At 41.6% G+C, this 12,807-nt stretch overlaps 1 protein-coding gene across 7 annotated transcripts in view; it reads right to left on the bottom strand.

Annotated features, from left to right (window-relative positions):
- Nucleotides 1–8,471: 8,471 nt before the first annotated feature.
- The window catches only part of cnnm2b (cyclin and CBS domain divalent metal cation transport mediator 2b), a 41,061-nt gene continuing 36,725 nt past the window's right edge, over nt 8,472–12,807 (bottom strand). For 2 of the 7 annotated variants that reach the window (XM_073472954.1, XM_073472961.1), the window contains exons 5-8: nt 12,533–12,626; nt 11,477–11,539; nt 8,937–9,115; nt 8,472–8,753 (exon numbers count right to left, since the gene is read on the bottom strand). In XM_073472954.1, coding sequence (XP_073329055.1) covers nt 8,472–8,753; nt 8,937–9,115; nt 11,477–11,539; nt 12,533–12,626 — 618 coding nt within the window. Of the gene's footprint in view, nt 8,754–8,936; nt 9,116–9,585; nt 9,592–10,194; nt 10,198–11,476; nt 11,540–12,519; nt 12,627–12,807 lie in introns of all 7 variants that reach the window. The other 5 variants (XM_073472977.1, XM_073472970.1, XM_073472976.1 and 2 more) reach the window with 5 other exon arrangements.

The following is a 12,807-nucleotide window of genomic DNA, read 5'->3' as shown; positions in this document are numbered from 1 at the left end:
ACCAATCCACAACCAGACGCATTTTATTCGAACGGCTCTTGAACTGATGTTTTGTTACCAAGCAACAATGAGGGCAGCACTGTAAACGTATTTTATGCCCATAGACTCTATGACAACCCTGGACTACAGTAGTGCTACTCAGGTGGATGGTTTAACGCCACAAGCAGCTAACATGCAGTATTTCCTCCGATTGGTTATTTAGGAAGATGAAACTTGAGTATTGCATTCAGCTATTTCAGAGGGTTTTATTTTGGTAGGGGGGATGTACAATACAAGACAGCTGTGATCTGTCAAGCAACTTTAGAGATGTATGAAGTGATCTTTGTCAAAGTGTGTCAGTGGCCTCAGTAAGCAGGGAAATAAGGCCTTTTAGTACGTACAGTGTAGAGCTAAGTGCAGTAGGGTGACCTGCTTCGTTTATCTTCTTGGCTTTGGGGCGTTGTTGGGTGTTTTTTGTGTATCAGCTGACCCTAAATCATTTGCGTCATCATCTGGGGGAATCGTGTCGACAGAGTGTGTGGTTGAGTGTGTACAGTATTCTTCTGTTGAGCCTCTAAACACTGTGAAGTGACCGTTTCATGATAGTGTTGGTTTGAGCTGTGATGACTCGTTCAGAACTGGATGAAAATCTCTGAGTTTAAGCACTTGAGTCGAATGTTACGGGTCAACAAAAGACACCATTGTTGGGTAACACTTTACTTTTATCACCATCATTAATAAATGGCACATTTACATTTAAATTAAATTTAATAGTTTTTTGGCTGTTAACAAACTTTTTTGTAAACCATTTATTAAGCAATTGTTTATTTTTATTTATTACATTTGCAACTGATTTTTATAAAGATTTATAACGGCTTATTAATGGTTTATAGTATTTCATTGTTGGTTAACAGTGAAATAACTATTAACTAAACACATACACACACACACACACACACACACACACACACACACACAACAACAACAACAACAACAACAACAACAACAACAACAACAACCTGAGTAAGAATGCAAGATATTTAAAAAAATTAAATCCTAACCTTCCTAAGGAAAAAAAGGGTTTTACATTTGGCTGAGGTGGAAAGTTGTTGCACAGTGAAGCATGTGACTTAAAGGTGCAATATGTAAGAATTTTAGTTTGAAACATGCAAAAATTAACTAAAGTTACCAACAGTGTGAGTAAATCAATACATAAATTACAGTGTTGACATTAGGTCAAAGACGTCTATATCTTGTTTTGTAGAGATATCTACTGAAGTTAGCATGCTAACCAGCTAGCCCAGGCCCAGTCTACCACTTTAAATCTCAAGAGAGGGTAGTCTGATAGTTTAGTTCAGGCCTCCGCAGGTTGGTGCTGACTCTTTTCTGCGAGTCAGAAGCCTCGCTGAAGCGGCTGTAAATCGCCTCTGTACCAACAATTACGGGGTGCTGTGAGCTTCCAGTCCAGGCATATTCAGCTAGTGGGACCACTAGCTGCATGGCTAATTGAGCTAACTAGTTAACTGCAGTCAGCAGTTATTTTGCTGACATGCTGTTCCCTTTTTGTCTGAATTGGAAAGGAGGCCAATTCTTACATATCACACCTTTAAAAAGCCACTGAAGCTTCAACTGGAGAGATGAAAAATGTGTCAGACAAACATCAGATCTGTGTGGAGCGATGAGGTGAAACAAATGTAAATGTCAATTTTTTTGTGCTAGACTGGGATGGAAACTTGGCTAGTGACCAAATTACCCACCACCCGTCACCAGATTTTGATTCAGTTGTTGCTAAAACCTGATTGGAAGTACGTGACATCAGCTTTTTTCCAACAGAGCTCAAAAGAGTAACGCAGATCTGTTTAACATGTGTCCAAATGCATCAATGTTAGTTTGTGCGACACCAAGAAAGCTGCCTGAATGTTAAACATGGTCTTTCCTTTTTTAACACCCTGTATGTTTTAACTTTCCTCGCCTTTATATTCAGTCTGGACATGTTGTATGAGTCCTGTACGTGTTGGATCGGCCTGTTGATTTAGGCCACAAAAGGGAAGAAACAAGCCGTCTACTTTTTGCATAATTTTTGGTTTTGGCTTGATGTGGTGTGGAGAGAGGTGAATGTGTTAATCTCTGTGTGATGAGTCAATGGATGAAACCTTGTTGGATATTAAGAAATATATTACAACTGTTTGTTATCCTTTATTCTTTTTTCTATCCTTTTTTTTCCTTCTTTTTTTACAAATGAAACATTTGTATTCTCAATTTTGCTTTGGTTTCTTGAACAGAGAGTAACTGGATATGCTACATGAGGCAGCTGCATTGCTAACAGTAAATAGTTGACTGTCTTTTCTTTGCATAATTTGCATATGCATGTGAAAATAACAAGCATATCCGTTGTGGCAGGGGGGTTATGGTAGCATTGGTTTGACTTCTACGTGGACTGCATCACTTTAGGAAAAGCTTTTTTGACTTTTGTCATTGTAGTTTACACGGGGACAAAAAAACAAACAAAAAACTGTAAACCTGTAAAAAAAGAAAAACGTTGAAGGGAAATGTGAACAGCATGTGAAGTACCGTAACAAAAATGTTCCTTGTATTCAACACCATGGGGTTGTTTTTATTTTTCTAAGCTAGTGTTTTTAAATTGTCTTGGTTTACAGAAGTGTAAATAGACATTTCCATTTCTTTTTCTTATCATTTTCTTTTCCAAATTTTTTTTTTGTTAACTTTTATACAGTACGGTAGAAGTCTGTCGCTCAGACTTTGAACTAACTAAAGCCTGGCGAACAGGTTACAGTGCTTTAGATGATTTTTATCCATCGTTGTGATGCAGCCACATTAACCACAGGTGCCAAACAGTCACCTTTCCTTTTTTTTAAACTATCTTTTGTTTTTATGCATATCATTTCCTGTTCTCCCGAATACTGTTTTGTTTGTTTGTTTCCAGAAATTACCCTACAGACTGTAAATTACATAAAAATGTAGAATAAAGATAGTTTTTCATAATTTCTTGTTGTTTTATTGCTTTTTATCTTGCTACTGTTCAAGGCTGGAATACCATCTGGACTCCTGGTCTACCTTGTGGCAATTAGTTTGTGGCGATTTAAAGGTCCGGTGTGAAGGATTTAGTGGCATCTAGCTGTGAGGTTGCAAATTGCAGCCAACTGAATCCCCCTTTGCCCCACCGACCCCTACACCGGCCTCTTAAAATGCGAACAATGCTAAAAGCCCTCTCGGGTCAATGTTTGGTTTGTCCATTCTTCATAATTCTGATTATTATATCACATTTATGACCCTAAACTAAACCACACATACTGTACCTTTAATGAAAGGACACAACACAAGGACATTTCAAGAAACAGGTGCACACGGCTCATTTCTGCCCCAAGGTTTAGCCGATCCTGCGGACATGGATCAAGAAACATTTGTAGGGGGGTAAAGCTGTTGAACAAAATGTGAAGACCAGGGGGCTGGAGGCTGTTGATAGTGGTAGAAGCTGCTGTTTTCAATGTCCTTAAGAGTTACGTAATGACAGTAATGATGGTAGACATACATCTCATGGTGGTTCACACGCAAGCTAAGTTCAAGGACAGTAACAACAAATTCATGCTGTGCAGCCAAACGCTGTTCAGACCCAGAGACCTTTCTCTTTTTTTTCCTGTCCGGTAGTACGGAACAAGAGGATGAATGCAGCTGTAAAGTGACTGTATTTCAGTGGAAACTGTCTGCAGATGTTGAAGAGGAACTAAGTAGCTTGTTGTTGAATTGACTCACTGAAGTAGAAATTCACAAGAAATTGGAAATGCTGAAATGTGGCTTTCCAGTAACACCAGCAGCTAAAAGTCTGTCATATCACCTATTGTAGCATAAAGTCTGTTTTATATCTATTTACATACAGTATTTTCTATTTAAAGTTTCTATTAGCCACTGCAAGCTATTGGTCAGACCAGACCAAAACTGAGGCAGCAAAACCCCATCAGTGTGTGTCCGTACATCTTGTTTTCTGTAGATCATATTCACGTGGCGGCCATTTTCCTCTGACGTATTAGCCAACATTAGCATTCAACCACCTCCTAGCTAACATTACCGTTTGATAAATAAATGTGTCCAAGATGCCTGTTGATAGAATTAATTTACACCTTTCATATCATATCGTGTCACACTATCAAACAACAGCTCAGAAGTGGTTGGATGCTAACGCTAGCTGTAGCTAAAAGGTTCTCAAATAAGCGGCACAATGTTTCCAGATTTTCACTGTCCACTGACTTTACACGTGCTGATCAATCAGAAGGCTGTGAAATGACAGTCGTATTTCTAATGTTTATAAGACTCCTGGGACACAGAAGTACGACATTTGAGTTTCCCACCCTGAGCCTGACTGCAGAGGAAAATGGCCGCCGTGTAAATGTGGTCCATTTCTTAAGACGTATGAAGGAGAATGTGCACGCTCTTGCACATTGTCACTTTAGGGTCTAAGTGCTGCATCAGTGCTGAGCCGAGCATTAGAAGCTAGTCGTGAGCAAAGCAAACAGTCTGCTGGGCTCGACATTTGGACCTGTGAACTTCTGTGGGGTCATGTTTACACATCACGTCTGCAGCATTTCCTGACTTGGCAATTTTGCCCCTTTCAGTGGAGAGAAGTTGCTGACCAATAACACAGATACACACATCTTCATGTTGCACAGGCCCAGACGATTGTCGGATTAAATGTTACTACACAGTGTTCACAGAGTTTGTACCATTACCTCATTAATATGGTAATTATTAAAATTCTGAGTTTGAATTTCTCCTCCAAAACTACATAGTGAACATTTAAGATCCAAACTTTGAATTAAAAAATAGGACGATGTTATTTCCTCATTCAAAAGTTGCATAGTCTCAATTTAATTGCTCTGGCGTGAGTATCGATAAAAAGCGTGAATATATTATTCAGTAGAATCTCATATTTAGCAACTGGATGTTTTTATTGCTGAAGTGTACCATACACCTCCTAAGAAAGCATTCAGAAGCAGCACATTGAGCACATTGAGCCACCAACTGTCTGTCTGTTAATCATTCACTTTTTTATTAAACCACCAGCTGGTGGAGGCAATGGGAATGTTCATCTTCAGGTAGAAGAAGCAGTATGGACAGCATGTGGGTACAGTAGCAGCATTGGGATGGACAGAAGACCGGCTAAACACAGGCCTGCAAAGCATTCACATAATGGAAGGATGAAAATCTGTGTTCAGCAGAGGATGGAGTGTGTGAGAAAGAAAACGACAGCGTGTGTGTGGTGCATGACAGAATATTGAAATGACCCAGTCCCAGCTGATGCTTCCCCCCAGTGTTTCCTGTTTTGCTTCTCGTTCTCCTGTCAGGCACTGAGATCCACCGGCTTGTAAAGCAAAGCGGAGCATGAATGTCACAAGCACAGTCTTACAATCTGATCATCATTCATTGCTTTATACATGGAGTGATTGTCCCTGCAGTGCAGAGCGGGCCTGCTGCATAGGAGCACTTTCAAGTAAACAATAAAACAACAGCGGACACAGCTGCAAACAACGCAGACGTCCTCTGTGTCTGGTTATACAACCGAGACGCCCCTCGTGGCTGAACAGATGGAAGAGCTGTTTGTTCGTGTGTGCTGTTTTCAGAGGCTGTTACATGTGGAAACAGCGACCACCAGTGGGTACAAATGGCAAGTGAATATCAAAAGACAGGCTCACTCAGCTGTGGGACACTGATGCTGCCTGCAAGGTGGCACACGGTACATACAATGTTAATGAACAGGCCTGGAAGTAAAATTAAAGTCATTTCATAAAGAGTTAAAATCTACGCCCCTACAGATATGAAGTAAACAGAATTATTCTACACTTAGGAAGGAAACATTTCAAGCACACGTACAGTAACTTAAAACTCATTCCTGTCTTTATGAGGTAAAACAATAAGGGCAAGAAACTACTAAAGCAAAGAAGCAAAACAATAAAGGAATTCAAGGAATGGTTTGACATTTACGCTCATTTGCTTTCTTGCCAAGAGAAGATTGATAGTCCCAAGTGTGTATGCTTAAGATAAAGCTGGATCCAGGAGATGTTAGCTTAGCTTAGCATAAAAACGGCGAGCGACAGCTGGCAAAAGTTAAAAAAATAGAATTTAGTTTGCCAATTGCCCATGAAATAGTTACATCTGTGGACATTTAACCAATCGAAAATAGAGTTTGAGTTCGAAATTAGATTTTCTGTATGAATTTAACATAGAAGTAGCAACATGCTAATAAGTGTAGCATTAAGTGTAAAAATGTCAAGTTGTGGTTATGTGTCGGATTGTTTCTCGGTCAGGAATCTTCCAGGAGTAATTAATGTGCTTTAGAGGTGGTGGCAGATTTTTTTATTTGTTTAGCCAGTGTGGACAGAGCCAGGCTAGTTAGCTAGCTGTTTTCCACTGTTTTAAGTCACTATATTAGGCTAAGCTAACCAGCCGCCGACCTTAGCTTCATATGTAGCATGGAGCGACATGAGTGGTATCAATCTTCTTGTCTAACTCTCAGCAAGAACGCAGATCAGCGTATTTCCCAAAATGTCAAACTATTCTTTAATCGTGTGTTCTTGAAATTGAAGTGAAAGAAACAAACATACACGGCTACAGTGCTTCTAAGATAAAAATGAAATCAATATAAATATCTCTCTTTAATAGCAGCCAACATTTGTGAAGAGTAGTTTAGATTTTGATCTGAATTAACACGAGAATTATAAAAACATGGTTTATAATCTACATTGTGTGGGGAGCCAAAACAAGTGAAGTCTAGTCTCTCTCACATTCACTGCTGTCAAGAAAATAGCCTTCATGAACTCAACCGCTTGGCTGAAGGCTGGAGACACGAACATGCAAGTACCACACGTGCAACACAAAAAAAAAGAAAAAGAAAAACATTTGTGCACACACACATAAACAGTGGGAAAGCATAGGTGTGTATCATTCATGGACATGTTTAATGTCGAGGTTACTTTTTGTGACGTTGATGATGCTCAACATGTTAGATGAGGTCATTAATACTGTGCAATTATCAAGTTTGATTACGCGTAAAATTGGCAAAAAAATATATATATAAGACACAACCTCCACAGGCGTAGGTGCTGTTTTGGCACTTTTCACACAGACAGCCACCTGGTAACCCCCCCACTGTGGTGAATAAAGGTTTAGGCATCATGACTGAACGTATAGTCGATGTGTTTGAGGTCAAAGGACGTGAAAAACATGAAAGAGACAAAGCGAAAGAGAGAGTGACTAAGGACAATTTTGCTTGTGGATGGCTGCAGTTTAGCATTTTTCAAAAAAAAAACAAATATACATATACATACAGTACATACATACAAATATATCTGTCAATTTATAATACAGTGATTTTTTTTTATTCGTAATCATCTCTTAAATAAATTGCGGTTCATTGCACTTTGTTAAAATAATTAATTATATGATTTCTCTTAAAGGCAATAGTGTGATTTTTTTTAAAAGGTGAAAAAGATAGTGTACCATAAGCCTGATTTAGGATAATAGTAAAAATAACAAGATCTGTAATATACATACTGTATCTGTAAAAGACCCTCACCTCCTCATATACATGAATGGATGTTCGTCTCCATATATGTAGCATGTCCTTGTTGATATGACACGTGTGCCCCACGCACACCTTTGTGTACATGCTCGTGCGCCCGTTTATGTCATATCATGTCTGCACGCGTACATATATACATACAATATTATAAAATAAATAAATACAGGAAAACATTCTTGGTTCGTGGTTTAACGGTTTCTTTCAAAGCGGTTTTTGGTGCAGTCTTTGACCAACCGTCGCTCTCTGCCTGTTTGGGTTTTGAGTCCTCGCTGATGGGATCAACAGTCGACTGAGCCTCCCTGAAAGATGCACGGGTGGGGGAGTTGCATTTGTGTGTGTGTGGGAGTGTGACTGCGTTTGAATATGTGTGTGTGTGTGTGTGTGCAAAAATAGTCTGTGTCCAGTGTAAGAAGTGGGGACCAAAGTCTTTGGCCTGAGAACAAAATACAGCAAGTGTTGTGTTACCTTGTGTGTGTGTGTGTGTGTGTGTGTGTGTGTGTGTGTGTGTGTGTGTGTAGGGGAAAGGGGGACAGGGTTTGCATGCACTCTGTCTTCCTCTAGTCCAGGTCACCGCTATGAAAGTGTCAGATTGTCCCGAAAAAGAAGCTCAGTCGCAGGTACTGTCCGAGTGCACCCTCTGTCAGAGGGTGTAGTACAGCAGGGATTCTGACAGCGTTCAGGTGGGGGCGTTCAGGGTGACGCAGCACCCGTCTTCCCCACTGCCCCTCCATGAAAGGGTCTCACTGACTGACTGACTGACTGGGGGCTACTGGTTGGAGCAGAACCCTCACTCCACCCGCCTCCGCTTCCCCAATTTCCCTCATCTCCATCTACGCCACCGCTCCGTGTGTGTCCGCTAGACAGGGTGGAGGGTCTGGGTCTCCACCGGGCTCGGCGGGGGCTAGATGGGTCCCTCGTTGTGGGCGCTGTGGTTGCTCCTGCTGAGGCCCACACAGTTCTGCTGCTGGTTGAGCAGGTGGGACGTCTCGTTGGCCACGACTACGGACACGGCAGGGGTGATGCTCGTGGTGCTGGCTGTGGAGGTGACGACGGTGGGCGTCTCCACTACGTCATGGAGCTCCGTCAACGTGAGCTCGATCTTCGTGAACTCACTGTCTGTCGATTGGGGCGTTTTGTCCATGCGTGACGCCATTACGGCATTCTGGTACTGTTGCCGCGTTACCTAGGAAACAGAGAGGATGGAGCCACGATGAGGTTGAAATGTCACAGCTCTGCCCACGCGTTCAGTGAGCATCTTATACATTATATAAACTATTAATATTTGAGTTTGCTCTCGCTGGTTTCTCCAATCTGTCAAACCCCTGCTGTAATAAAGTCAGTGCAGTAACCCTGTGGGCGTTCTCACCTTTATAAACTGCAGGTCTGAGCGCGCTCTGACTGAGTAGTCAGGTACGTAGATCTGCAGGAAGGAGTTGAGCTGGTTGTTGCTGCTGCCCAGAGTCGGGGTGATGGCGTCTATACGATCACTCCTGTTCAGGGAGTCTGAGTGGTTGAGTCCAAACGGCCGCGGAGGAGATTTATTTTCTGCAAGGAGGTAAAGGGAGAAAACATTTAAACCCCCGAAAACATGTGACATACAAGTTTCGAGTGCACACGGCAAAAGTGATGGATTGTAGATGATGACTATGATAGCATCTCCAGTAGCATCGCTTAGGGATGGCAATGTCGACCTGTTGGTCAGTCGGTTGGTCGGTCCACAGATTTGGTTCAGACTAAATGTGTGGACACACATTTGTTTTGAGTCACTTTGGTGATCCCCTGATTGTTACTCTAGCGCCACCAGCAGGTGAAAGATTTCAATGAAACTGTGAAATATCTCAACACACATGTGATGGACTGGCTCAGACATTCGACTGAATCTGTTGATCCTCTGTCTTTTCTTCTCGCTCCACAATAAGATTAAAAAAATGTGTTTTTACAGTTATTGTCAGTTATTGAAGCACTTTCATCAGGTCAAAACTTCTATTTGTTCAATACTTGTGACTGTTTTTGACCGAATACTCTAAAAAACAAAAAATCATCATCAGCTACCGCTGTACTTTCAGTTTAGTGCTAATTAGCTAATGTTAGCAACCTTAACCTAGATAGCGAACATGGTAAACATTACACCTTCTCAGCATTAGCATTCTCATCGTCAGCATGTTAGCATCCTGATGTTAGCAGTGATGGAATGTAACTAAGTACATTTACTCAAGAACTGTAATTAAGTATAATTTTGAGGTGTTTGTACTTCAGTTGAGTATTTACATTTTCTGACTTTATACTTCCACTTCACTGCAATTTGGAGGCAAATGTTGTACTAGTACTTCACTACATTTAACTGGTAACTTTAGCTACTAATTACTAGTAGTCAGAGCCAGAGTATTGTATTAAACAGAGGTGCCAGGTTTCAGTCACTTTATAGTCCTTCACATCCCTCCAGCTCTAATATACCTGTACATTTATACGACAGTTGCAGTTTGTCCATACTGTAGTGTTCCTGGTTAGGGGCTCTCAGTCGCCTAAAGCTGTTAATCGTCACAGTTAAAAGTACAACACGTTGTCCAGGTGATGTGTTTTTGCAAAATGTGATAGTTACCCATGCCAGGACTCTTACGATGTACCTCCTCTAACTAACAATGTTCTCTGAAACTACTTAAGCTGCTTCATAACTCCATCAGCGCTCAGGATCCTTTGTACAGGTGACATTTTTCCAGGTCAAGTGTCAGATATCAGCATGGATGCTTGCTGTGATGTATGGAAATCTAATTTCTACATAAGTCTTTAGGTGAGGGGAGCAGGTATTGGGTCGGTGGTCCCCAGTGTCGCTGCTTCCTTCTATGTGCTACCGCATAGACGACTTGTTCTGGGTTTTTTTCTGTTTTTTTTTTTCTTTTTTAATTTTTAATTAAAGCCAGATTATGTTTTCCACTTCTTAAAGAAGCCTAGTGAAAATCACACACAACAAAGTGGAAACGGCTTGGCCAACGCTAATGCTACTACGCCGACTGGAATGTATGTAATCCCATGTAGGAATATGTGTGTGTGAGTGTGTGTGTGTGTGTGTGTGTGTGTGTGTGTGCAGACCGAGCACAGTGGGCCAAAGACCTGGCATGTGAACTCTTGCGGATTAGTACTCCACTTTCTAGGGGCCGCAAGGGCCAGGTCAATACAGAAAACGGCGGTGTGTGTCAAGAATACACACATAATGCATTTAAGTACGCGCAGACACACACTCAAACGTGTGCGCGGCGGGGCGCCAGACTGGGCGAAAAAAACACGTTAAGAGGTGCACTGTAGGTCACTGCTAAAGAGAGAAAGAGGGTGTATTTGTTCAACTGCATTTCCGGGTACATGTGGGTGTGTTTGCGCTTCGTGGCAGCGTGTAGATATGTGTGGAGCGCGCGCACGCTCTCTGTACGTGTGCCCGTGCATGTGAACATGTGTGTGCGTGCGTGTCTTTGTATGTGCGCTCAGTGGTGTCCGGCAGGGGGTTGTAGCTGTAGGTCTTGTTTATGTAGTCGGAGGGTTAAAGGTTAGGGGAGAGCGGGGCGGAGCCTGGGTCCGCTCTGGGGCCTCCAGTCTCCGACACCATTCAGCCACTTGACTAATGGCTCAGGGGACGAGGGTGTTAAGTCTCAATCTGAATCTGTTCTGTTTTCCTCTCTCGCTCATTGTCTTTCACTTCCACACGCATGAATGTACAGTACATGTTGCATTCAGGTACAAACAGGCTTTCAAAGATCAGTCGGAGAAGTCATACAAAGCTAAACAGAAAGTCTCGACGATTATTTAAGTTTACACAAAGTACGCAGGCATAAAACATTATTTCACTCTAATTAGGCGATGGGATGACATTAGCATGGTGACGATGGGTGCATGTATAGACAGAAAAGGCCACTGTACCTGGAGATCCTGCTAGTGATTCAGCCCGACTGACCACGAATGTACGAGACAGGGACAGAGGCACTTGGAGGAGAGAGGGAGGACCAAAGTAAAAGAAAAGAAAGAGTCTGTTAAATGCATACAAAAAGTCAACATGGATTAAATCTGGTTGAGAAGCATCGGCAACACTTCTTTTTTGCCGTGTTTCTTGGCACAACAGGAGCAAATTAGCTTCACTGCTAATAGGCAGCTAAAGATGAAGTTAAAGAAAATGCACTTAGGGTCTAATCATCAAGTATCTGCTCAGTGTCAAACATCCCAGAAAGGTCATTCTGCTTTTTCACCAGTAGGTGTCTCTCAGATCCTACCGCCCATGTGCATCAGAATAACTGACAAAAGCTGAGAATAGTACTGTAGTTTATGAATGAACTGAGGGATCAGTAGGTGACGCCTTCTCATGATGTCACTCACAATCATTGTGCAAAAACATTCATCAAAGACAATGTCAGCCTTTAATCACAGGAGATCCTAAACTGATCTGTACTTTGCTGGCTTGGTGACAAAATCTGGTTACTTACACGAGTCGTAGGGAGGACACTGACTTCAGATTAGCTTTCACCAAAACATTGCAAGTGAGTTTAATTCACAACGAGGCAGATTTTATGTTAATTGCTGCTAAAATCTTGCTGGTTTTTAACATCAAGCAATGTGTAATGATCTGAATGTTAGAACACAGAAATATATCATAAGTATACTGCACTCTAAGTGTTTGTGACTGCAGCTGGGTATCATTTAAGATTGTTTTTATACCAGTGTTATTGAGCAAGCGTTCAAAGCCAGCTTTTAGAATTTGGTGTTATGGGCACATTTCACTCTATGAAGTTTAGTGCCTAAACCAGTTGGTGACTTACAGTATTTTCATTAGACATAAGATACAGTAGAAGTTTAGTAGTAGAAGTTTACTCAAAAATAAGCAACAATGTCTCAATCAAAGGGAGATTTTCAGAATGTTATACCTGATACAGATCTATGGCGAAACACTCGACAGAGACCAGGCGTGTCACTCAGAGATCTTACCTGGCGAGGCTGTCAGAGCCATCATCCCGTAGAAGGAGAATGGTCCCGCTTCAAACTTCATCCCCTCCTTTCCAGCCTCCACCTCCACTTTCCCCTGTGATCGGAAGATTCAGATGACAAGAACAAAGTGTTCATAAACAAACTACGTTCTGCACAACACGTTCACTTCCGAATACAACTTTGTCCACATGTTAAAGGTCACATATGCTCATTTTTAGGTTCATACTTGTTGTTGTTTACATGTATTAAAGCTAAAAAGACACATTATTTTTCTC

Source organism: Pagrus major, chromosome 1 (genome assembly GCF_040436345.1).
Source record: "Pagrus major chromosome 1, Pma_NU_1.0".
NCBI classification, from domain to species: domain Eukaryota; kingdom Metazoa; phylum Chordata; class Actinopteri; order Spariformes; family Sparidae; genus Pagrus; species Pagrus major.
The sequence above is the reverse complement of the archived record's forward strand: the minus strand, read 5'-3'. Positions and strand labels throughout refer to the sequence as shown.